General features: G+C 45.3%; 2 protein-coding genes across 5 annotated transcripts in view; one reads left to right on the top strand and one right to left on the bottom strand.

Moving 5' to 3' along the window:
* macrod1 (mono-ADP ribosylhydrolase 1) overlaps positions 1 to 1,747 on the top strand; it is a 100,035-nt gene extending 98,288 nt beyond the window's left edge. For 2 of the 4 annotated variants that reach the window (XR_005005536.1, XM_036548618.1), the window contains one exon: positions 1,620 to 1,747. The gene's annotated coding sequence lies outside the window, so the exon portion shown is untranslated. Of the gene's footprint in view, positions 1 to 1,616 lie in introns of all 4 variants that reach the window. The other 2 variants (XR_005005537.1, XM_036548617.1) reach the window with 1 other exon arrangement.
* Positions 1,748 to 9,378: 7,631 nt separating this feature from the next.
* Positions 9,379 to 26,247, bottom strand: rps6ka4 (ribosomal protein S6 kinase, polypeptide 4). Its single transcript, XM_036548410.1, has 18 exons — positions 25,049 to 26,247; positions 24,523 to 24,594; positions 21,150 to 21,217; positions 20,226 to 20,376; positions 19,007 to 19,122; positions 18,654 to 18,761; positions 18,338 to 18,418; positions 17,893 to 17,996; positions 15,538 to 15,688; positions 14,934 to 15,095; positions 14,323 to 14,448; positions 13,548 to 13,681; positions 13,079 to 13,172; positions 12,562 to 12,732; positions 11,796 to 11,987; positions 11,072 to 11,231; positions 9,983 to 10,146; positions 9,379 to 9,618 (listed from the first exon to the last, which is right to left on the bottom strand). Exons 1-18 carry the CDS (start codon positions 25,137 to 25,139, stop codon positions 9,379 to 9,381), a joined length of 2,385 nt encoding a protein of 794 aa, XP_036404303.1. The 5' UTR covers positions 25,140 to 26,247.
* Between the last annotated feature and the right edge of the window lie 740 nt (positions 26,248 to 26,987).

Below are 26,987 nucleotides of genomic sequence, written 5' to 3'. Positions count from 1 at the left end.
CACCTTCCCCCTCTCTTCTCTCTTTGCACATTGCCCTTTCTCCCTCCCTTTCACCCCTCTCTCTCTCCCTCCTTCTCTTCCTCCCTGATTCTCATCGTTGAGTTTCTCTGGCTGGGTCTAAACTGTTTGTCCGCATCATTGGTCAGCCTCCCTCTTGCTGAGTGTATAAAAGTTTGTGTTTTTTTTTGTCTGGCCAGGTAAATATATCTGAGTCAGTAAATCTGCAGGTGTGAGTGGCTTTGGATCCAAGTGTGGGTATAAGTGAGTGTGTGTGTGTGTGTGTGTGTGTGTGTTTGTGGGTAGGTGTGTGTAAGTTTGTAGGTGTGTGTAAGTGGGTGCGTGTGTGAGTGGTTGTTGGTATATGAATGGGTGGTTGTGTATGAGCTGGTGTGGGTGTGTGAGTGGGCACATGTGAGTGGGTGTGGGTGTGTAAGTGTGTAGGTGTGTATAAGGTTTTGTGCATGTGGGTGTTGGTGTGTGAGTGGATAGGTGTGTATGAGTCAGTGAGGGTGTGTGAGTGGATAGGTGTGTATGAGTCAGTGTGGGTTTGTGAGTGGGTAGGTGTGTATAAGCCGGAGTGGGTGTGTGATTGGGTTTTGGTGTGTGAGTGGGGGGGGGGTGGGGGGGGGGGGGGGGGGGGGGGTAGCTAGGAAGCAAAGCTAAGAGCCAGTTGCTGCACAGGGGTTTCCAGTTGTGAGAGGTAGAGCAGGGGAAAGTCATGGAGGGTGTGAGGATAGTCAGAGAGACGCTCTGAAAAAGCAGGAATGAAAACGAGTGAAAATGAAAGAGGGAGCGCTGGACAGATGGAGGGAGAGAGAGAGAGAGAGAGCAGGGGGATGTTTAATTGATGGGGAGTGTGGGGGGGTAAAATGGCTTGTGAAATGAAAAGAGCTCTTTAGCTGAATCCAGGACACACACAGCTCGGCTGGATCAATGCGCTGATTTACTGCCTAAAAGCCCATTGACACATGCGGGTGCCAGGGACAGGGTGCAACTTTGAGCGGAAATCCCTGCTCTTTGTGTTTACTCATAATGTCCCATGTATTATTGTACCTGTGAGGGTATGGGACACTGCACTGCGTGTGCGGCTTGAGTTTGCATGTGGGTGACGGCTGGTGTTGGGCTTTCATGCACGTGTCTCGGCCCATGTATGCATTTGCATCGAGACGTTGTGTGGGTGGCTGTGTGTATGTGTATGTGCTTGTGCACTGTTAGGTGTGTGTAATTTGATGACTGTGTGTAAGTGAGTGTGTGCGTGTGTCTGAGTGAGTGTGTATGCTTTGGAAACATATGCTGACCTGTGTTTAAGTGACCGAGCGCGTATGTGTTTGTGAATGTGTGCATTTCAGTGGGTGTATGTGTCGATATGTGTATTTCAGCACGTGTGTTGTTGTGTTGTGTAACTGTGTGTGTGTGCGCGCGCTTGTGTGCGTGCATGCGTGCGTTTGAGTAGATGTGTGCACATTTGTATGTTTGTCCTCTCTGGTGGTCCTCCAGATGTATGCTGTTGCAATATTAAAGCAGTGAGGGTCCTGTAAGTGTTTGTGTTTGAGAGGGGAGAGAGCAGGGAGCAGTACCTTACAATCACACTCTCCCTCCCTCTCTCTCTGCCACAGCAGGCTGCAGCTGTCCAATGCAGTATTCAACAGCCCATCTCTGCAAGCAGGCAAGCCAGCTGCTGTCCGGTGCCCTCACACAGATACACGCTCACGCACGCAAGCACACACACAATCACACAATCACACATATACACACACACAATCACACATACGCATACACAACACTCTCTCAAACACTGATAGACACACACTCACACAGACACAAATGCTCAAACATTGATGTACACACACACTCAAAGGCACACACATACACTCAAACAGTGATATGTATACACATACAGACTGAAACACTAATATACAAATCAACCGCCAACACACACAGCCACACACACTCAAACACAGGGGTGCGCATACACATGCACATTCATACACAAACTTGTATATGCACTAATACACACCCCCACTCAGGCTCATCCTCCCTCAGAATGGCTCCCTTGCTCACCACAGTGCTCTGAGATCCCACAGTGCCAGGAGATCCTGTCAGGTCCCAGACTCAGTGTGGAAATGATGTCAGCTATAATGGATTTGGGTGGGAGCTGATGATCATGTTTCGGCCTTTATCATCCGCCTCTGATGTGTAGAATTTCCACAGCACAGTGCACGCACCCCAGGCTGCCACTCCAAATGCCACTCCATTTCTGGAGAGCAAGTCAACTGGAATGGAGCTCCTCTGTGCTTTTAAACTGAGCTACACTCCTCCAGTTTGGGCACGTATGGAGTTTAACGTGCTGGTGTTCCGGGCTGGGAATGTATATAGTGTAATATGCTGTCCTGTTCCAGGTTGGGTATGTATGTAGTGTAATGTGCCATCCTGTTCCAGGCTGAGCATGTATGTAATGTACTATTCTGTTCCAGGCTGAGCATGAGCAGTGCCCTCCATATTTATTCATACCCTTGATTAATTAGGAACCAAAAATATGAAAAAACTACACATCAATTGAAGGAAAGCATTACAGAAAAAGACATATTGTTCACTAATAATACATTTTATTCAAGAAAACCCATGAGTCACATTTATGAATGAACACTGTGGCCGCTGTAGATAGAGCATTGTGTGGCTGTTGCACATTGGGTATGTGTGCAGTGCAATGTGCCGTTTTGGCTGGAATAGCTCTTCAGGAGGTAATGTAGTGGTACATATGCACCCACTGGAAGTGCGAGACCCCGCTGTGTGGTAAACACAGTATGATATTCAGCGTTATAATACTACTGATGGGCAGTAAAAGCCATGATACTCATACGTCTACACTGAACCTGTAACTCATTCCTGAGGAATGCTCTGTTGGAAAACACTTAATATTTTACTGTTTGTTTTGCTTTACCTTAACTGAATTACACTTAACACTGCTCTGTATCATTGAAAAGACCTACTGTATCTGTGTGAGCATGCGTGCGTACGTGTGTGTGTGCGTGTGAGAGTGTGAGCAGGCAAACGCTAGACACACCAGCGCGTGTTTCTGCGGCCATCTCAGGTTTTGTTTTATTTTATTTTTTTATTTTTATTTTGAGTGTTTAATGTATTAAAAGGGCCAGGGTAATGAATTATAATCTTTAATGCAGGGAGCGATCGATACCCCGAGAAAATAAATCAGCTTTTTACTGAGAGCGTCGAATGCTTTAATACACTGGAGGAGGAGGAGGAGGAGGAGGAGGAGGAGGAGGAGGAGGGGGCAGGGGCAGAGAGAGGGAGGGGGAGGAGGGGAAATGAGGGAGAGGGGAAGGAGAAGGGACAAACAGAAGGAGAATGGAAAAAAATATTGAATTATTCACTGAGACACAGAAAGAGAAAGACTGAACTTGGTTATTGAGGCACAGAGAAAGAGAGAGACTGAACTTAGTTACTAATACACGGAGAAAGACTGAACTTAGTAACTGAGATGCAGGCAGAGACTGAACTTCATTACCGAGACACAGAGAAAGACTGACTCAACATAGTTACTGAGATACAGGGAGAAGCACATTAATTACTGAGACAGAGAGAATGACAGTGTAATTCCTGAAACATAGACAGAATGACAACTTCGTTATTGCAACAGAGAACAGTATAGAGGGATCTAGAACAGGTGGAGGGAATGAGAAAATGGAAAAGAACGAGCAGATTTGTATTCAGAGAGGGAAGGGGGGAGAGGGGGACAGAGAGAAGGAGGCAAGGAGGGGATGAAGGACAGTGAGAGGAAGATGGGAGGGCAGAGAAAGGAAAGAGGACCTAGTGTAGAGATGGGAAGATGGAGAAAAAGATGGATGGAGGTAAAGATGGAGGGAATAGGGGGAGGTGGAAGGAAGGTGGGATGACCAAGAACAGGGTGAGTTGAGGATGCCATGAGGGAAGGTAGAGTGAAATCCTTCAAAATGTAGAGCTCACTGTTTGTATCAGAAGCTACTGAAAGAATCCTATTACAACCAACAGTAAATTCAGCATGCATATTTTCTACTCCAAGCTAGCTCCTGTTCTCTGCTAGCATCCAGGTGCAGGTGGGTTCTTACATGTGAGTAAATGTAAAATGTGAGTCAAGTAGAAGAGCCCCCAGTGGACACAGAGCAGCCATGTATGTCTATGTCTGTGTGGGTTTAGGATGCGCACTCAGTGTAATCAGTCAAGCTTAGCTAGTCAGTAACAGAGCAACGTTTTGGGAAGCAAGAATGAAAATTTGATGGAGTGGGCCAAAACAAAGAGAGAGGAAGACGGCTCTTGCTTGGTTAGACTGACTGACTGACACTGATAGTGTTGCACGTCTCCACTCTGTCAATTATTAAACAACCAGGAGAGAGAGAAGGAGAACAATAACTACTCCTGCCACCTGTGTGTGAGATCAGCGTTTACTAGCCAGAGCGTGTGTGTGTTTGTGCGTGCCTGTGTGTATGTGTGTGTGGGCATGAGTGTGTGACCATGTGTTTATTCCAGTGTGTGTGCATGTCTGCTCCAACGTGAATATGTGTGTGTATGTTAACGCGCGCACATACATGTGTGCATGTGGGTGCATGCTTGTCTGTGTGTGCGCATGTGAGTGTGCATTTATTAAAATGTGTCTGAGTGTGTGTGTATGTGTGTGCACGCTTGATGGTGCTTTTATTTCAGCGTGCCTGAGTGTGTGTTTATGTGTGAGCATGTGTTTATTCCTGTATGTCTGACTGTGTGTGTGTGTGTGCATGTCTGAGTGTGTATGTGTGTCTGCTGTAGCATATGAATGAGTGTGTGTGTGTGCGCGCACCCATATATGTGCATTTGCTCCAGTGCACGTGTGTATGTGCCCGTGTGCACATGTGACCAGGCCAGAATGAATATGTGGCCTTTTTTGTGATTCAGTTGGACCTTGGGGTCATTTTTAAATGTGCATATTTTAATTGTTATAACTGACTGATTGACAGTCCAATCCCATCCAATCGTCATGCTCAATATATCACAATTTCATAAGCGAATGATCCACTGAGGGCTCATTTTGATGAATGTCACAGTGACAACTACTTAATTCATGGATTGTATTAGCGTTCCATTTGTCATTAAATTATAATTCACTCCTGGGCTGACACACAAATGCCTATGTCTGCATTTATGTTCAGTGTATGTGGCTGTGTGGGTGTGTGCGAGAGAGATTGTCTTTTGCTGCCTCGGTCTCTCTCCGTCTCTTTCAGTCAAGAGTGCCCTTGGTTTGTGAAGGAGTCGCCCGAAAACAATCAGCCAGCTTTAATAACTTGCAAGCATCCCCAGGCGAGACATCCATCCGCCCAATAAAGCATCTCCGCTTGGTCAGCACAGCACCACAGTGCCCCTTGGTGGCCGTATCATGTAGCTGTGATCAGAGTCGCAGGTCAGAATTGCACGAACTCTTTCTCAGCAGCAGGTCAGCAGGTAGACTGGCTGTTATGCTGCTGTGATTGAGATTAGCATGTCTGTTAACATAAGGTATATAATGTGTATATAATATAATTATGGAACTTTTCACAGCTCATAGACCTGGAATCTCTGCACAGATTATCTCAACCTAGTGTTTATAAATACAGTCCCCATTTAACTCAGGATACATTTAGACAGAAGAGTTTTTTTTTTAATTTCCCCCTTTCTGTAACCCTGTTTTTGAGTTGAGTTGGGAGTGCTCTGAAAAGTAAGATGAATGGAGTCCCTCAGATGCACACATAGCACAGAGGATTTTTGCTACTCCACTGACATCATCCAACCCCTAAATCACAGGGCATCCTAAGGGCAGTGAGACAAGCAATCCCTGCTGACACACCCGCCCTCTTTCCCTGTATAATGAAGCTAGCTTACTCGGACACTGATGACAAGGCTGGGGTCGAACCCTGGCCGCAGAGCTCATCTTGTGCTCCAAGCGCCTCAGGAGTCTTACAGGAGATTTTATTCAAATGTTACTTCACATTTAGCATAATTAATACTTACTATGAACACAGTACACCCGTATGAATAATCTCTTTTTCCCATTGTCTAGTAAACTATGGCTTAAGTTTAACAATATAGTTTAATTATATAGACTAGTTCAAAATTATATTGAACATCTGAAAACTACCTTTTCGATGTACACAATTGAGAAAAAAGACAAAAAGATGAGAAATGCAAAGAAACAAAATGTACTTTTCCCAGACTATTGGAATAATTTTCATCTCCCCCAATTTTCTATGAGTTTTCTGTTCATTTTTTCCATTGCAGTTAACTCCTGGAAACTGAACTCTGCCAGGCACACAAAGGCTGACTGGCAGTCCTACATTTACCGCTTTGCTAACGGGTGCCACTTGGGACGCTCATTCCTCACTGGCAGGCTGTTGAGAATTCAAACACTGTAGTTAATATTGTTACTGTGTAATTCATACTACTGAGTTTATTCTTTTTGTCTATTAATTTCAATGTTACTGAACTAATAACATATATATATATATATATATATGTTAATTATTCAAATCTGTGGATATATATAAATATCCACAGATTTGAATAATATGGTATGTCTTCAGCAATGCTGGGATAAATGAAGGGAAATCTCAACCAACAAGTCTGCATTACACGTAAATTCAAACACAAATAAACACAGCCCAATACATATCATTAAAAATCCCCCAAACATTTTATTTTTTGTCTGTTTTTTTTTTTGGTTAAAATACTCATTACATCAATACCATATCAGATATACCCAACGTGACATTATATTAAAGTTCTGATATTAAAGGTTCTTGATGCAAAATAACAAAATGCATTAACATTATTTAATCATGACGGTTCAATGCATCCAGATATCATTTCCTCTAAAACTTTTTTTTTGCTGTTCGTTAAAACATGGGTGATGTGCTTCACTCTCCACACGTTCTCCTGTTCGATCACATTTAAAAACATTCAACATAAAAATAACTAGGCATTATTACACTGAGAAACAAACCATAACAGCAAAATATCAACCAAATTCAAAATAATTGCCATATTAATAAAAAAATGAATACATTCCATTTGGATCGGGCGCTTCCGCGTTTTCAAACGAAGACAAATTATGATGTGAAGCATGACCAAAACGTTGCAGAGCGCTTCCTCGTTACTGCAGTAATGTGGTAACAAGCCTTCAGCCTGGCGCCAAGCAGGGTGAGTACAACATCCGTGTCTTCTGATTTATGTGGCATTCCGAAGCCCCGCCGCATCTTCACCCAAAATACATACAATATAAAACAGTAACTGTTTTTAAAATCTTCCTAAGTTCCATGTATGGAGAGTGCATATTCCATACACGGCGAAACCCATTGTAGCCATAGAAATGATTACATCAATCAGCAGAGAAAGACAGAAAAGAGCCATAAAAGATACAGTCGAAGCAAAGATCGTGGGTTTAAAGCTGAAATGTGCATTATTAAATAATCTGCCATGATTTCCAAAAGCAAATCGAACAAAGAAATAAAACATTTAAAGAAAGATTTGCGTTATCAGTGCTGTGGTCAGTCCCTGATCCCACTGAAGCCACAGATATAGGTGTCACAGATCTTATAAATCTTGTTCTCAGTCGTCTCGGAAGGGGGTTGGGGCACTAAAGAGCGATCCATTGCAAAATGCTGCTTGAGTGTGAGGCATAAAAATCCGATAATTCCCTTAAAATAACCTCACGGCAGGTCAAGCGTGGTCTCTGCTGTGTTGGCAGTGTTTGAATCGTGTCTTTAACGCACAGCCGGGATAAAGTGAGACTGCTGTGTGAATACTCCCTCATCTTGGCTTTGCCCAAATCACCGACTCTGCTTTCTCAGAAGCTTTGGCAGAAAGTGACCAGAAGCTCTGGGGTTGTTGGGGTCCCTCCAATGATGGAAGGCAAGAGTCAGTGCACTGTGGTACAAGCCCATCGGCATCCCACTGAACAGGCAGGGCCTGGAGGATCACTCACAGTGGAGAGGACTCTATAAAGACACTTTGGCTCAATTTTCTGGGGGGGGGGGGGGGTGTCCATTTTGGGCAAGTCCTCTGCTGCTGAGTATCTCGCGGCTGTGTTGTGCAGTCTGTGCTCCTTTGTGTCCTCCCCCCAGCTCTGGAAGCAAGTGGCCAGAGCCTCTTTGGTTGGAGGGACCCATAGCTCCAGGGTGCAGTGTGTGAGATTTGATCTCTCAGGCTCTGTGTTGGTCCCCTCTTCGCGGTCTGTCTGCAGCAGGGATGGCCGAGGCCCCTGGAGTCCCATACCCTTCAGCACCCGTCTACACCACTGCAAGGAGTGGAGAAACTAAGGTAGTCATTATATGATAGGGGAGAGTAAGTGCTGTGGTGGAACAGACCCCTTTCCACTGTAGACACCAAGCTGGCTCGTTGCACCCCGTTCCACTGTAGACCTAGAACAAGGCTGGCTCATTATACCCCTTTTACACTGTAGATCTGGAACCAGATTAGCTCTAACTCTAAATACATGCTAGGTCTGAGTCTGGGAACAGAACTGGCACCGTTCCCCCAGGGAACAGTGGGTTACTTTGCCAGTGTCCCCTCCTCACACCGCACAACATCATCCTTTAGTGATTCAGCAGGTGTTCCTTCGAGTTCTGAAGATGACATCAGTGAGGGATGTGTCCATGGTTTTATTGCCCTCTTGTGGTGCGCCATGGAAGTTGTAGAAACAAGGGAGATGCAAGCGGAAGGGAGGAAGAAGCAAGACATCATTGCTGGTCATAGTGAAAAACCAGTGGTAGACAGGAGTCTCATTTCAACCTGGGCAGACCCCACCACTCCGTATGACATCATGAGCTATAGCTAAGGATAACACAATGGAAAAGTAATGGTGCTGCCAGTTTTGGCTTTGACTCATGTTAGGCTGGTGCTATACAGTGGATAAGCAATGAAATGAGACAGACTAGTTCCAGCTTTACAGTGACAAGGGGTATTATAAGCCAGCCTGGTACCAGTGTTACAGTGCAAAAGTGGTATAATGAACCAACCTGGTTCCTTTACAGTGGGCAAGGGGTATAATCAGCCAGCCTGGTTCCAGCTCTGCAGTGGGAAAGGGGTATAATGAGGGTGTTCAGCAGCCTTCCGGGGCCAGAGTAGAGCACTGGGGACTGGGTGCTTGATATATCTATAGGGGTGTAGATTCCAAAATCAGTCCTTTCTCCTCTCTATGGCTTCTTCACTCCTGTGTTCCTGTTGCCGCCTCTCAGAACACAGATATGTTTGTGCGTCTCTCTCTATGTCTCTTGCTCTCTCTCTGTTGAATGGCATATGGCAGTGTGAGTGTGTGTGTGTGTGTGTGTGTGTGTGTGAGAGAGAGAGAGTGTGAGAGTGTGTGCTCAGTTCAGTCTCCATCTAGCTCTGTGCTCTGGGCTCAGAGTTTGGGGCGGGTTGGGCCTTAGGGTTAGCAGGGGCGGGTGGGGGCGGGGGTGGGTGTGGCGGGGCGGATGATGAGGAGGAGGAGGAGGAGGAAGAGGAGGAGCTGCGACGGGTCTCCACCCCAGTGCTGGTCATTTTCAGCTTGCGGCGCTTGGCCAGCGGGGCATTGTCCACACTCTTCAGGAAAAAGCCCTCTCTCTTCCCCTTATTGAAGGCCTGGAGGAGGGATTGAGGAAAGAAAAAAAGATTACCACATATTGATATGCAGATGGGGAAAGGAAGGAAAGCAGTTAGTGCTTCATTTAAAATCCTCTCTCATTACAATGAGCAAAATCAAATTTTACACGACATTGACCAGTGCACTAATATCGATCAGCTGCAGTGTTTTATGGTCAAGCTGTTTCTAACTGCTACGAATCCAAACCTAGATATACAGCTCTGTCCATCTAGGAGTCAATCCAAACCATGAAAAACTGCTGATGTCCTATTATCTGCTTCTTTCCCTCAATCCCCTGTTGTCCTTTTCTCCCTTTCTCCTTTCCTAATTCCCCTGCAACCCCAAGTGCAAGGAGGCGCTCACCTTGAAGGTGGCATTGACATAGGTGCGGACGGTGGGGCCACAGGACTCCAGCACGTCAGGGGTGCGCAGAGGAGTGGAGGAGAGGGCCCCCCCACCCTGGAGCCACTCTTTCTCCCTCAGAGCGGACAGCTTGAGTCGCTTCTCTGGGTCCACTGTCAGCAGGCCTGCAGTAACCCAAGAACATGAGGGACTAAGAATGGGACCCTGGGCTGTACAAACATAATTAGGCCCTAATATTTCACTGAAAGCTGGGTTGAATATCTAAGACTCAGTCTTTGAATTATATTGTAGAACAGGGATCAGAATGGACATAGGAGAGTATACAGTATAGCAGTTTACATTAACATTCTGTCACTTTGCAGATGGTCTTATCCAGGGTGACTTCCAATGTGCAAATACAAAGTACACTGAATAAAACAGCATGAAATGTTGTACAAAATCAAGGACATGTGCATGATTCAACATGTGAAGTGAAACGCAATGCCTCCATTGTTACGAGAAATGAAAAGCTACAAAACTACTCAAATGACAAACAACAAAAGTATAAAAATTATATAAAAAGCAACAAGATCACACTAGGGAATGGTGAGTTTGAAGAGGTGGATCTTAAGTCCATAACAGAATGTGACTAGCGACTCAGCTGGTATGACCCCAACAGGAAGCCCATTCCACCACATAGGGGCAAAGATGGAAAAAGGTCATGACCTGGGTGTGTAATTGCAAGAGGAGCTATCAGCCAAGCGACCTGAAGAGGTCAACTGCAGTGACCTGGCTGGTATCCATGGTCTAATGACTGATTGAAGATAAGGGGGACCTGAACTTTGTACTACCTGGGAGGGTAACACCAGTATTTTAAAAGGGAGGTGATCCATCACCGGTAGCCAGTGAAGGGAGATAAGGATGGGTGAAACGTGGGAATCCGAAATTTGGGGACACTGCAGACCAACTGAGCAGGAGCATTCCCTATGAGCTGCAAACCTCTCAATGAGCTGCAGGTGTTTGATCTTAGAGGAAGCCCTTGCCCATCTCTTTAATGGCTCAGAACAATCTGAAGCACAGACTACCATTTTATCCATGGGGACACCATACCTCTCACCAACTCCTTGGCCTCCTCAGACACACCCCTCCAGGCCTCTCCATCCAATGAGAAGTCCCCTTCCTTGATCTTTCGCATGATGTCAGCAGCTCGTGATGATGTCATCCCTTTTGGTTCCGTCTGGAAGGGCACTTGCCCAGAGAGCATGGTGTACTGGCAGAGACACATTTACTGTCACACAGTGTCATAAAACAAGAGAGGTGCCACACACAGAGAGATGGCACAGCTTCTGCATGTTAATGCATGTAATACTGAGAGAGGGGCCTTATATAAGGCTCTATTAACACACTATCTAAGCACACACATGTGTATACCCTCAGCTGTGCGAGGGTCCTGGCACCACACACAGGTATCGGGCACTATTGAATCTAACATGCACACATGCACATGCTCACACACACATGCGCACACACACACACTCTCACAGACACCACAGAGAGCCGCACGCATGCAGGATTTCTTTCTAACTCACACATATACACTCCCTCACATACACAAAAACATGCAAAACACGTAAAAACACATACGCTCAACCCCTTTTGTTCTCACACACAGAGAACCAGGGATCTCTTTCTGTACATATGCATGCAAACACAGGGTCAGAGAATCAGGCACAAACACATGCACACACACATACACACAGGGTCAGGAGACTCAAGCACACATGCAAACGCATGCACACACAGACATAGACACACAACCACACAGGCTCGGTACCAGGATGACTCCTAGGCTCCAGAGGTCGCAGGCCTGGTCATAGCCAGTGCTGTGGAAGAGCTCGGGTGCTGCATACTGCAGGGTGAAGCAGGGCGTCTGAAGCGGGGCGCTGCCCGCGGGGCACAGGCGAGCAAACCCAAAATCTATCACCTTCAGGACGGCGTCTTCCCCCTCATTCGCAAACAGAACATTCTGTGAGGAAGAGAGAAGCCGGGGAGTCCATCTGTCAGGGTTGTGCTCACCTTTAAACAGCACTGGAGAGTAAGCAGTAGCCTCAGAACTACTGCAGCCATGGGAACAAGCTTTACCTGGTTTGCTCCAGCTAAGGGCTCAGGCAGTAATCACCAGCACACTGCCAGTGTAACAAACATAAGCACAGTGCAGATATTTTGAGGACAAATAAAGGGGTCGCTACAGACTCGTGAAGTAAGACGTTATGTGTGTTGTAATATTGGCATTTTCACAAGAGTTTAACTCAGGCTCTGTACTGGTGTATGAGAGCTGTGAGTCTTACATGTCATAAACCTGCACACTGTAATGCACTGGTTACACAAATTACATGCCTGTCACAGTTTACAGCAACACACACTAATTGCTGACATTAAACAGCCAGGTGATTGGCTGCAGCCAGCTCTGCTCACAGTAAATTGGCAGGTGATTGGCTCCTGCTAGCCACACTGACTGTAAACTGACAGCTGATTGGCTTTTGCTAATTGTCAGGTCAGTGTAGAAGCAGGTGATTGGCTCCTGCTAGCCACTGCTGTACCTCAGGCTTGAGGTCTCTGTGCACCACCCCGGCATCGTGCATGAAGCTGACAGCCGATACCAGGCTTCTCATCAGCTGGCTGGCTTCACCCTCTGCAAACAGCTTCTTCTTCTTAATCCTCTCCAGCAGCTCACCCCCCCTCAGCAGCTCCATCACCAGGTATGTGTGGTACTGGGGACACATATCCATGTAACACCACATAACTAGATACATACTCAAAAACTCAAAACTGTAGGCCTGTTCCATATCCATGATCATATCTGTGATCTTTGTTCATGTCACTGGCCTTTTTCATACAGTACACTTCGCCTACTTACATGAATGGTCACTGGTTATTTAGCTGTCAGCCAATAACGGTGGTTTTTGTCAAACTCATAGAGTTTGATTGTAACAGAAGTATAGTGTGTGTGTGTGTGTGTGTGTGTGTGTGTGTGTGTGTATTTTCAGTACTTGGTCTTGGTAGACCTTGTATAGTTTGATTGTGACAATGTGCTGTGTGTGTGTGTATTTTTGGTACCTGGTCATGGTAGACCTCGTACAGTTTGACGATGTTGGGGTGCGCCTCACACTGCCTGAGCGCTGCAATCTCCCTTTGGGTATTTGCCTCCATTCTGAAACACACACATTTCAGACAGCAGTGGATCCCTCTAGTAAAATACACAGCCCCACACATCCCAGTGAACTGAAGACTGGAACCCAAGTTCAGTGTCCAGTGTTTAGGATTCCGGTTTAAAACAAACTGTCAAGGCACCACTGAATACAAAAATTAACTGCCAGAATGCCTGATTCTGTCTGATTTGCTTTGGTTAAGATCAGTACCCATTTATACCAACTACAGGACAGCCAAGTACAGTATTCTTGTGTCTGACCTGCTAATGCATCATAGCATCAGCAGCAGCAGCACCATATTACCCTCATGCTCACCCACCTGTGGCTAACAATCTTAATAATACTCACCTGCAGCTAACAATCTTAATGGAACTCACCTACGGCTAACGATCTTAACAGCGTACTCCTGCCCGGTCTGCTTGTGTCTGCACTTCCTGCACACAGAGAAGCTGCCCTCGCCCAATGGCGGCTCCTGGAGGCACAAGTCATACTGCTGGAAGAACTGAGAGTCCTGTGGAGGGAGGAGGAAACACAGAGGCATACAGAGTTACAGTGGGACTATAATGCTAGCCTCTGCTTGTAAGGAATTCCTTCACAGAGGACCAGCTCACAGACACCTCCATCAGAGCTGCATCACTTGTCACTAAAGCATTGGGGCTGGACAGCTCTCTGAGCCTTATGAAGCCAATGTGTGTGTGTGTGTGTGTGTGTGTGTGTGTGTGTGTGTGTGTGTGTCTGTAGCTCCCCTCAGTGTGTCTGTAGCTTTGGTGTGTGTACATATCTACTTTAGGGGTTCACTATTTGTGTCCTGACAAACTATGCTCATTCCATATTAGTGTGTGGTCAGGGCATGGGATATGGTGGTGTTTGGTCAGTGCATGGCGCATGGTCGTGTTTGGTTAGTGCATGTGAGGCTTGGTCGTGTTTGGTCAGTGTGTGTGGGGCTTAGCCGTGTTTGGTCAGCGCATGAGGCATGGTCATGTTTGGTCAGTGCATGCGGGGCATGGTCATGCTTGGTCAGTGCTTGGGGCTTGGTTGTCTTTGGTCAGCATGTGGGGCTTGATCGTGTTTGGTTAGCGCATGGAGCTTGGTCATGTTTGGTCAGTTTGTTGAGCACGGTCTTGTTTGACCAGTGTGGGGGCAGATCTGCACCTTTAGCATAGCACTGCGCTCCACACTGGCAGAACCCGGTCGGTCTGGGCTCATCTGGCTCTCCAGGAAGTCACCCATCACTGCATTCCGGTTGAACAGAATAGAGGGAGCGATGAAGGAATAGCCCTGGGATAGAGAGGACAGGAAGACAGAGTGTACATTTACAGAGAGTAAATGTATAACACTTTATCTTAAAGTGATCATCATTAAAGTGCATTTTAAGCCAATACTTTGGTGTCTTCTTCAGCTTACTGTGAGGTAATATACAGCATATGGCACAAGTAATACTCTAAAAGGAGAAGGTTTATTAGAGTGTATCTGCAAGTGGCTCATATTTAATACAAAGGGTTTGTGTCTGTTACAGTTTGTATCTGTGAGTATTGAAGACAAATGGCTGTCTACCTGTGAGCACCTAAAATGTATAACTGCATCTGTGAGGGCTGAGGATAGAAGACGGTCTGTATCTGTGAGGGTTGAGGATAACAGACGGTCTGTATCTGTGAGGGCTGAGGATAAAAGACGTTCTGTATCTGTGAGGGTTGAGGATAAAAGACAGCATGTATCTGTGAGGCAGTGCACACTGCTGGAGAGGTGAGCACTGGGCACTCTACCTGGAACAGTCGGTCTGTGCTGGGTGGGGTGCTAGCAGGGGAGTAGATGGGGTCCATGCCCGTGAACTCCTCGGCAAAATTCCCCACGTCCAGCTCGTTGCGCAGCTCAGGCCGGAAAGGAGCAGGCACCTTCTTCTCGGCCAAGTCGGCCCAGTTCAGCCCCTGAGGGGTGCAGGGCATCACAGCACCAGCTTTAGGCTAGCACATGCATGCGTGCTGGGACCCTGGCTGACCTAACCCACCCTATCCCCTCAGAATGCAGCCAATCATCTTCTGCTGTCAACTGTTGGTCATTGCTGACACAGCTAACGGCACACCCCTAACTCAAACTTGCAAGGCCTCAGGCCACAGGGCTCAGCCTGCACTCATAGCAATGCCTAATTGGAGAAATTGCTCCAGTTAGAGGGCAGTTAGAGATACTGACACATTTTCAAATTAGAAATGTGGTTTTTAAGTCTGGTTCAGCCAAAGTGGGTAAAAGCTGGGTAAAAGTTGGACCTGTGACAATGGTTCTGCTTCTAATGACTGATCCAGGATCAGATGACCCACCCCTACTCCTAACTCCTCTTACTTTGCATAAGACCGCAGAGGCAGGGGGAGATACCTTAAAGAAGGGATGCCCCTTGATGTCTTCAGCCCCTCGGGGCCCGGAGCCCAGCCTCTTGCGGGGGTCCTTAACCAGCAGCTTCCTCAGCAGGTCCCGTGCCAGGGGGCTGATTTCAGGTGGGAAGGGGGGGTCACAGCGCAGAATCCGCCTGAGGGTGGGGAAAGCCGGGGTAGGTGGGGGTGAAGGGGGTGTGCAGATTCACAGGACAGAGAAATCGGGGCAGAAATTATGTAAGGGAGTTCTCAGGCATGTGATTGGCAAAGGACAAAAAAGCAGGAAAACACACACACACACACAAGGGGGGGCCCTAGTGGCAGGTGGCTACGTAACATCTTATACGCAACAGTAAGCCCAACTTTAACGTACAAACACAAAAAAAACATACCTTTATTTAACAGTTTTTAAACTATTTTAAAATGATTGTATGGAAATTTTAGGGGATTCATGTGCAGGTGAATTAAGGTGTATGTGTAGGTGACATTATGATATAAGGTTTAGCTTGCTACAAACAGTTGTATAGCCATTGACAACAGTTCTATAATGAGCCTGTTTGTGATATTTCCGTTAGTCAACTGGAAATAGCAAAAAGCTAGGAATGTAATGTTAGACTACATCCCTCTGATAACTCTCACTCCAACCGTATCTTCTGCTTTTTATTTATGTTTGCTTCAAGATTTAAACTTTTTAAGGCTCTACCCATGTAAGTGCACCATCACTGGTTGTCACAAGTCAGCTTTCTCACAGATAGAATTAATGTTAATCCATTCCTTGTCTTAGTACTAGCAAAGAGGACCTATTAGACTATAAGGCGGCCCAGCCATTTGTTTTCCCCCAAAAAAGGGGTGTTACCAGTGCTCAATTTGTAAATCCGGAGGTCCCCAAACACAGAGAGGGTGCTGTTCCGGCAGGCAGGAGAGAGTTTGATAGCTAACTAGCTATTAGCAATAAGACAGTTGAGCAAAGAGCGTCAAAGCCAAATTTGCTAGCAAGCTACCTAGCAAGCAAATTAGCTAGCAAGCTACCTGGCTTTCTATGTTCTACACATTTGCTAGCTAGTTTGTGTTCATTTGCAAGGGGATATTTGTATTTGTCAGCGTAATGTGATAGTAGCTAGCTAGTTACGTTTATTGTTTTGTTTGTATTGTAGCTAGCTAGCTAGATTAGTGTTTGTAAGGTGGTATTTGTACTTCTCAGCTGAATGTGCAAGTAGCTAGCTAGCTAGCTAATTTGGCTTTCATGCACTTTGCTAGCTAGCTAGCTATCAAACCAATACAGTTTCATCATGTGACTTCTGAACAAATTGTTCATTTTAACATTTGTACTGCAAGCCGAGGTACTGACTTCTGATCTTAAGTACCGTTTGCTTGCTAGCTAGCTAGCAACTTAACGTTAGTGCGCCAGGCCATTCATTCATTCGTGGATATAACTTTAAATCCAGCTACTGCATCTCATCTCTTTTTTGAATTCTTTCTGGGGTCTTTGCTGACCCATCTAGCTATTTTCTGATTTCTTCAAAACATAGATACAGACACACGTCAAACTTTTGGTCCACTTTGCCATAGATGCTGACTGAAGAGTGCTCCCTGCTCACCCTGCTCCCACCCTGAGTGTGACGTAAGAGCAAAAATGGCAGAACAAATAACATTATATATTACACAAAAGTCATTTACAGATTTTGATAGTGACAAAGGAGGTGCTGGATGGGTAGACAAAAAGCCTTAAAAAGTTTAAATAGGTGCTGGTCCCAATCTGGCAAGTCCTGGATCCTGTTCCGGCAGGATCCGGCACAAATTAAGCCCTGGGCATTACCATTTCGATGACGTGACCCCCGCGGTAATCTATAGATGTAGCATCTTATCCCCCCCCCCCCCCCCCCCCCCCACCATTTTTTTTTTTACATGATTCACGTGGGTCACATTTTCAGGTCGGAAAATCCAGAATTCTGGATTAATCTGGAAAAATCACATCCCTGAGTTCTAAAGAGCACCACTTAGCACTGCGCTCACCCAAATTACCATCAGCGCTAACGCTGTTAATACCGCCCCATTACAATCCCGCATTTATGATCATCTCTCCACTGATGACGAGGGATTAATGCACATTTACAGTAGAGTAAATTGTGTGGAATATACCTGTACAGCACTTTGAGATGTTCTATTCATTACTACGCTTGGCAAGATAAAGACTATCATTACATTATTATTTTAACAATGAGTGGCTTCCACTTCCTGTCGAGTGAATCAGAGATGTAGAATGAGATGGGCAAGGTAATACGTGTAGGCAGTGAGGAGAGAAGGATGAGCAAAGAAACGGAAAGAGAGGGAGGAAGACAGAGGGATATACATTGCTCACCTGGACACCTCAGACTGGGAGTTCTTCTCACCCTCCAGTGTGAACGGCGAGGCTCCCGTCAGAAACTCGAACATGAGGATCCCCAGGCTCCACCAGTCCACTGACTGCACAGAGAAGGTGGTCAGCCAATCAGAGATCTGGGTCTGAGCACAGGCTGGTAAGCAGTAGGCAGTTTGCTGAACCTGCAGAGGGGTGTCTGATACACACTGAGTCATACGAGGTCATACCCAACACCGGAGATTGACGACTGTTGACTCTCTGCTGATTTCCAATCATTAGAGAGATGGGCTGAGTCCCTCTACAGCAGACCCCTCCGTATGATCATTAGAGAGATAGACGGAGCCCCTTTACGGCAGACCCCTCTATGCCCTAAGCAGGCCCGCACTGCCGGGTGAGCTGACTTGGACCTTTATTACTGGCTCATGGTGTGGGGTAGTCTTCTCACCTTCCCATGGCCAGACTTCCCTCTGATGATCTCAGGAGCCATGTACTCGATTGTTCCACAAAAGGAATACGTCCTCTCCTTCTGGACACAGACAGACACGCACACAGACACACACAGAAACACACACACATTCACACAGAGAAACAGACAGGCACGCACAAAGACACATGGACGGACGTGCACGGTATGCGGTATGCATGCACGTGCGCACACACACACACACAGACAAAATTATTCAGATCTGACCCAAGGATCAACTCAGTCATCATTCTGTGAGAATGTCAAGCTTAGCAATTGACTACTTGGCCCGTCTCACCTCCTCATCAAGGAACTCCTTGCTCAGGCCAAAATCAGTCAGCACCACGTGCCCCTCGCTGTCCAGAAGGATGTTTTCTAATTTGATGTCACGGTATATGATACCAAGCTGTGGAGAGTCCAATCATCTCAGTTAGTATGAGGAAGAGCATCATCCTGCACTGGAAAACCTATGGATCTACATGTAAGCTCATATGCAAGGCAGGATAACAGCACTGTAGGCATTCAAACACAGACGAGCAAGCAAATAGGCTACATTAGCATTAGCTTACTGATCCAGAGAGAGTTTGTACACTGGAAAGGCCTGTTACCATTAACACACTGCTACAGTGTCATGGGTGGGAACAAGCTCACCTTGTGCAGGTGTTCCAGGGCCAGGATGATCTCCCCGATGTAGATCCGCACCTCGTCCTCTGTGAAGTGATCACGCTGGTATAGGTGCGTGAACATCTCCCCTCCGCTCACATAGTCTGCTCACACACAGAGGCACAAGCACACACACACAATCATGCACACACAGACACACACAAGAAACAGCAGAGTCAGGTAAAGAAACATACGTTAATGTTTTGACAACCATGCAAGACCGCATAAGTATCCTAAAGCACCACACTTACTAGGAGCCATACTGGAACTATGACACACTGTGGTGACACACTGGCTACAGTGACACTGTGTCCTGGTATCAGTTCTCTGTCTGCTACTGTGAAACTCCCAAGATAACAGACACACTGATATGCTCAGTAGACTCAAACATACTGAACTTCAGCTGGCAGTCTGACCCTCCAATGCACAAAATAAACTCAAATAAATTTCAGCTTCATTGCATTTTGCTCTGCCAAATAGGAAGAGCCTTCAATGTACTCAGTGAAACCTGGTAACTAAACTTGGTAGAACAACATTGACACAAGCACACAACTGCTACACCTGTGCAGTCCATGTGTACGTCACTTCACTGATACACTGCAAAAAATACAAATCTCACCAAGCATATTTGTCTCTTTTCAAGTCAAAATATCTCTTAACACTTAATATAAGACACAGTCACCAAACAAGCAAAATTTCCTTGAGCTACAAGGACTTGTTTTTAGACGGTGCATCTTGAATATCTGTGTATTTCCACTAGTTCCATTGGCAGATTTTTTCACTTATTACTAGCAAAAAACACCTTGATTTAATTATTTTATTTCTTATTTTCGAAGGGCTATTTTTTGCAGTGTACATGTCATTACAAATTAGGATTACATTTACATTAAATGTACTTTATAATCATGATGGAACCTGCCGTAATCCTATTGATTAGAGTGTTGACACACCCACCACTGCATGCATGTATGTGCCTGTGTGCATTGCTTTTCAAATGCCTGAGAAAGAGCCTCATGGATCTCATCTCATAACATTCTCTTCCTGTTGTTTTATACTTATTTAAAAACTTGAAACATTAAATACTTTAAATATTAATGACAGTAAAGTCACAGTTTGACACCAGCTTAATCCCTCTGAACTAACTGACATCACGGGGCTGAACTAGGTGATGTTCTAAAATGAATGAATCACTGGTGCAGAGACTGACCCAGGATCAGGTGCAGCTTGGCGTGTGTCTGGAAGGCGTAGTGGAGCGTGACCAAGAAGGGTGACTGCCTGATGTGCTCCAAAACCTGCCTCTCTGTCCGCGTGTGCTCCGCCGTCTTCGCCTTCTGCACGATGGCTGCCTTCTTCAGCACCTGCACACAAGCCACCAGCCTCATCAGCTTGTCTTTGTCCAGCCAGCTGCAGCCTCTACATCCTGACCTCTGTCTCTTTCCAATCAGCTGCAGCCTCTACATCCTGACCTGTCTCTGTCCAATCAGCTGCAGTCTCTACATCCTGACCTCTGTCTCTGTCCAATCAGCTGCAGTCTCTACATCCTGACCTCTGTCTCTGTCCAGCCAGCTGCAGTCTCTACATCCTGACCTGTCTCTGTCCAATCAGCTGCAGTCTCTACATCCTGACCTGTCTCTGTCCAATCAGCTGCAGTCTCTACATCCTGACCTCTGTCTCTGTCCAATCAGCTGCAGTTTCTACATCCTGAGCTGTCTGTCCAATCAGCTGCAGTCTCTTCATCCTGACCTGTCTCTGTCCAATCAGCTGCAGTCTCCGTAAGGTTCCTCCACAATTCTGTCTCAGTTTTCTGAAGTTGTTTTTGTTTTTTTGTTCCCCTCTAGTGGTAATTTGTTCCGCTGCAGTAGGCTCCCGATCACTGTCAACTAATGATACAGCTGGGCTCAAACCTGGGCTACAGGGCTCAGCTAGCACTCACAACAAGTGTTTTCACCAAATTGAGTCACTCCAAAGTCATTATACTGACATCTGAATTAACAAAGAGACTTAAGAAAATTACCTCATATGAATCTTGAGGAGCCCAATCAGATTGGAGAGTTGTTCACTCCACAGATTCATCAACAGATTTTTTTAAACAGCCTTTGTTTTGAGATGGGCAGAATTAGCAGTGACTGACCTTCATAGCATACAGCTTCCCTTCGTCATGGCCGCTGGTCTTCCTCACCAAGAACACTTTGCCATACGCTGGAGAGACAGAGCAGGAGGAGGAAAAGAGAAGGAGTGGAGGAGGTTGGGAAAGGGGAATGAGGGCAGAACAGACAGACTTACTTAACCTCACTGAATGTTACGGTGTGATCACAGACGTGCAAGAAAGTATGTTAGCACAACACAGGTGTACACAACAGAAAATGCACAAATGCTTTCTAAGCCAAAGCACATGAGATTTTCAGAACCCCGAGGTCATCTGCTCTAACTGATTCAGTTCTGCCTCTCTTGCTGTGCTAAATGGCCAATCAGATTTCAGCCAGTGGCATGGAGGAGAGTGACTCTAAATGAACCAGGCCAGCTGATAGGCCAGTAGTACTGCCTGCTATTGGTTGTGGAACAGGTTGTGAAACCACAGAAGCAGAGTGTAGAGTTCTTCTCTGAAAGGGGTCAGAGCATCCCTATTTCTGTGGTTCACAGAACATTGGTGTTGACCCTCTGGCCTGATCGCTAGTCTATCACTCACCACATTAGAGCCACTTCTCCTGTGCTTGCCATTTCTCAGTTTTAAGACTTCTCCTGGTTTTGCCGACATTAGCAACATCATACAGATATCATACTGTATATTCATCATATATTCATCCTGTAAGCTGGGTTTCCTCTTGCACATCAAACATGTATATATACACTATATGGCCAAAAGTATGTGGACACCCCTCCTAAATATTGAGTTCAGGTGTTTTAGCTACACCGATTGTTAACAGGTGCATAAAATCAAGCACATAACCATGCAATCTCCATAGACAAACCTTGGAAGTAGAATGGGTCGTACTGGAGAGCTCAGTGACTTTAAACATGGCACTGTCATAGGATGCCATCTTTGCCACAAGTCAGTTCATGAAATTTCTGCCCTGCTAGATCTGCCCCGGTCAACTGTAAGTGCTATTATTCTCAAGTGGAAGCATCTAGGAGCAACAACAGCTCAGCCACGAAGCGGTAGACCATGCAAACTTACAGAGTGGGGCTGCTGAGTGCTGAAGTGCGTAGCACGTAAAAACTGCCTATCCTCTGTTGAATCACTCACTACAGAGTTACAAACTGTCTCTGGCTGCAACACCAGCACAATAACTGTGCGTCGGGAGCTTCATGAAATGGGTTTCCATGGCCAAGCAGATGCAGAAAAGCCCAACATCACTATGCACAATGCCTCTGTAGCAGTGGACATGCGTTCTCTGGAGTGATGAATCACGTTTCACTATCTGGCAGTCTGATGGACGAATCTGGGTTTGGCGGATGCCAGGAGAGCGCTACCTACTGGAATGCACAGTGCCTACTGTATAGTTTGGTGGAGGAGGGATAATGGTCTGGGGCTGTTTTTCATGGTTTGGACTAGGCCCGTTAGTCCCAGTGAAGGCTACCATTAATGCTACAGCATACATAGACATTTTACACAATTGCATGCTTCCAACTTTGTGGCAACAGTTTGGGGAAGGCCCTTTCCTGTTCCAGCATGACTGTGCCCCTGTGACCAAAGTAATGTCCATAAAGATATGGTTTGATGAGTTTGGTGTGGAGGAACTCCAGTGGCCTGCACAAAGCCTTGACCTCAACCCCACTGAACACCTTTGGGATGAATTAGAACACTGACTGCAAACCAGGCCTTCTCATTCAACATCAGTACCTGACCGCACAAATGCTCTTTTGGCTGAATGGGCACAAATTCCCACAGATACACTCGAAAATCTTGTGGAAAGCCTTCCCAGAAGAGTGGAGGCTGTTATAGCTGCAAAGGGGGGGCAACTCAATATTAATGCCCATGGTTTTGGAATGGGATGTCCGATAAGCTCATATAGGTGTGATGGTCAGGTATATATATATATACACACTACCAGTCAAACGTTTTAGAACACCCCCAATTTCTGTAAAGGAAAGACCTACACTTTTAAGGGTTATAATGTTCTGTCTGTCTTCCTTTGTTAATTGCCTTTTGCTCACCATTATGATAGCAATATACTACTTCCTCCAGTGCAATATTGTCCAAATAATGCTTCAGAGGGTGTAGTAACACGATCTGTTCTAACACTGCTTTTATACAGACAGAGGGTTTGTAAGTAATCAACAAAAGTCGGGACATCTGTAGGAATTGTTTGCATCAACTTTCAAGGCTTAATCTACTTCCATTGCTGCAGAAAAGCTGCAAGTTGTTAACCCATTACTTGTTCCCTGAAAAAGACCTTTTTTATAACTCTGAAATGTAAATTATTTTTCAGTTTTTGGTAACCTAAACTTTTTTAACCTCTGGCAGTTTACCACTTCCTTTTGTTCCATTTCAGGTCATTCTAGGTGTTCTAAAACTTTATATATATATATATATATATATGTGTGTGTGTGTGTGTGTGTGTGTGTGTGTGTGTGTGTGTGTATGTGTACATAGCAAGTGAGGCCTCAGTGTGTGACAGAAATGAGCTGATCCATAACCCCTTCTTTAGATGCGCACAGTGACAGCAGCACCTTCTAAACATTGTCATCATTTGCTTTGCAATACAGGAAAGTGACTATTGACTTTTTTCAGATTATTAAATGTCTGGAGGGTTCTTTTTTACCAGAGGCTCTTGGAAAGTAGTATTGTTAAGGCAACCAAAGAAAATTTTCAATTTCCATTGTACACCACTTCAAAATAAAGGTATAAGAATATAATCTCATTTTGGACATCCCTCATGCAAATAGTGCAGGGAAGAAAATGGGGAGGGGTGTTAGGGGGGTACAGGGGTCTGCAAGTGGTCCACATCTAGAGTAAGCAAAGGAGCCACCTGTTGTAAATTAGCACATCTGATAACATTAAAGCTGTTAATAATGTGGCCAAATATTTTCTGTGAGGGATCCATTGGCAGATACATGAGACAGTGCATTTTATCAGGGCTGCAGTTCACCTGACAAAGATAGATCCCCCCCATAACTAAGACACTACAGGGAGCAGGGGCTATGTAGGCTACACTGTACACAGCACCAAACAAACAGCAGTGGTGTTGAGCTGGCTGTGTAAGGGTAGTGGAGGTAACAGTGTGTGGTAGTGATGTGGGGGTGAAGTGTGGCAGCAGTGGTTCAGGATTTGGTTCATCACGTCCCTGAGCAAAACTGTTAAGTTGAACTGCTTGCTACCATCCTGCTGTGAAAATTGACAATATCAGGTCAAACAAGCAGAGAAAAATATACTACGATCCATTTATTTTACTGCAAAGTTATAGGGACTGCGTCTAGCTGCAGAAGAGACCACCAGACTGCTCGAAGCTACTGATATGTGCTGCGTGAAAAACAGAATGCGTCACTGCGGTGGAAGAGCTCACCTCCAGTTCCTAGCACCTTGAGAAGCTCAAAGTTCTCCATCCCCACTCTCTCGGTGTGTCCTGTGAGGTTAGCTGGAGGAGAGGAACAGTGAAGGTGATCAACAGCTCTCTCCATGAAGTGCATATGCAACAGGTTGCCCTAGGTTTAGGCTAACAGTGTATGGGGACGTTCGAACAGCATGCACCAGATCACTGGTAGTGGCAGGCACTATCCATGACGCCAGGTGTCTGACCTCGCGTGACTGCAGCAGCAGCATGCACAGTCAATCAGAACTGCAGACCAAGCACCAGTCACTGCAGTGCTATCTGCTAGATTTGAGACGAGTTCTTAGCAAGGGTTATTGGTGAGATAAATTAAACCTTTAGGTAAGAATGTACTCTTTACAGACTAGCGACTGTCATTTTTATCTGTATTATTACTGTTAATCATCAACACTGTTGCACTTACATTTACTATGAACGGACCTCGCACCCCAAGGATATGCACGGTTTAAAAGCACTGACAAGGGCAAACACGGGTACCTACCGTTCGTGAGTTGGTGTTTGACAGTGCGGGTCTCGTCCCGCACCTCTTCGCCAGAATCCTCCCCACTGCTGACCGAGCTGTCCCCTGACATCTTTTCTGTTCTTGATTTAGTATTTTAAGATCGTGTTCCGTTTTTAACCTTTGCCTGCGCTGCCGTTTTTTTTTTTTTTTTGCTGAGATTGGGTTAAGATAATACACGCCTTTGCAGCGGATATCGTGTATTTAAAAAAAAAGATATTAAAGAAACAGCCTGCGGAGGGATTTTACAGAGAAACCACCACCACTGGTACGGTCCGAATAGCAAGTATCAGCGTGCATTTGTTTATCTTCGTGTTCGACTACTAAAACCATAATTTCAGCAAAAATCCGCCGAGATATCACGCTGTGATTCTTGATCTGTGTGTACATCTCCTTCCGTAGGTCTGGCTGCAAGAAGTTAAACAACAGGCGCCATTAAATCACCTATTTTGTAGCTACTATAACTAAAGTGCAATTATCTCGTAATATCCCTCCTCCCCTTGTTACTGGTTTATCATAGCAATTTACAGATCAGCACCCGCCATACTTAAGTGGAACTGTGTCATGGTTTTCGGTCATGTAAAGCTACTCGACGGCCGAATTTCCTCTTTTTATTTCGACACACTCTGCAGCTTGCTACAACCAGTTGTAAAGCCGCAACAGTAACACTTTAAGTAGTAGGTATATTGCGAAGAATATGTGCTTACATCGCTACATAGCTAAGTATACAACACCTTCCTGCAAAAAACGTTTCCGTTTTTTATAGTGGCTATCGTTTATGAAAACGCAAATGATCTTCGCAAATTCGCAAACATAAGCTTGTAATGATTACCATGTACAATACTTACGTCCTAAATTTGAGTTGTATTTGTTGTCCCTAGCAAGTAAAATCTTGCAGTACCCTATATTCTTACGGTCTAACATACAGCAGTAGTATTTCAAATTGACAGAGCCGCGTTAGTAGCAAAGCGTAAATGACAATTAATGCAGCGTAAAATGACTTAAAATCACAATAAATATAATAAATACTGTTGTTTCCCTGTCGCTCCCGGGTGTAGTAGAAACTGTTTCGCGCTGAATATATCCGTTTTATCAACAAGAGATCGAAAAATTACAGTAAAAACTGTAGTGTAGACTGTGTTTTGTGTTGTATTGGTGAGGGATGTTGCAGCTACGGGGGCCGCGAAGTCTCAAGCTGACTTTCATTCGCAGCACTGCCGGGTGGGGCTCTTTGAGATGGTGAAAGAGAGAGAGGGAGGAAGGAAGGAAAGTAAGGGAAAGCAGGAACTCCCGGCAGTCAGAGGACAGCACTCAGCTGTCAACATCTCCGCTCATTTTAGTAAACGTCTATTACATATACAAACTCCAACCAGCCATTGCCGACTAAAGTTTAATATACTTTATGTAGCAATGTTTTCAACCATGTACCACCCATGGCAAATAAACACCCAAAGTAGGCCATTTTTATTACAGGTTCGTTTTCTCTCAAAGGCTGTCACAATAATGAGTAACTCTTAATTGGTATTGCGAAGTGCCTTGGATAATGTGGACACCAGCACAACTTGCTGTTCCAGTTTACAACTGTGAAAAAAAAAAAAAACCTGTGATTTGGTACATATTATGATAGCCTATATTCCTTATGTATGTAGTAGCTGACCACGGTAACTTGTCTCACATATTCTACACGTCTATTTATATAGCAGGAATATATGTACACTTGTTGATGGATGTGTTGTTCACGTCTAATATTTTTTTTCTCTGCTGCTCAGATAGTACTCATAGTAACTTTGTTCATAATAAACATATTAATATGACCTAGAGCAAGCCATTAAAAGACATTGATTCTTACGATCAAACTCGGCAGCCATTACATTGCTAAATCTCACACGCACTCTTTTGTGCTGCATGTGTGTGCATAAAC

Source organism: Megalops cyprinoides, chromosome 16 (assembly GCF_013368585.1).
Source record: "Megalops cyprinoides isolate fMegCyp1 chromosome 16, fMegCyp1.pri, whole genome shotgun sequence".
Lineage (NCBI taxonomy): Eukaryota > Metazoa > Chordata > Actinopteri > Elopiformes > Megalopidae > Megalops > Megalops cyprinoides.
This window is presented reverse-complemented; position numbering and strand designations above follow the sequence as displayed.

Bases quoted from the DNA above. Each gene is read 5' to 3' on its own strand.
- rps6ka4 (XM_036548410.1), bottom strand. From the start codon at position 25,139: ATGTCAGGGGACAGCTCGGTCAGCAGTGGGGAGGATTCTGGCGAAGAG. The intron at 15,096-15,537 runs GTATCTCCCCCT...TGCACCCCTCAG, and splicing joins AGGGGCATCCCTTCTTTAAG to GGGCTGAACTGGGCCGACTT. The intron at 9,619-9,982 runs GTGAGCGCCTCC...TCCCTCCTCCAG, and splicing joins ATGTCAATGCCACCTTCAAG to GCCTTCAATAAGGGGAAGAG.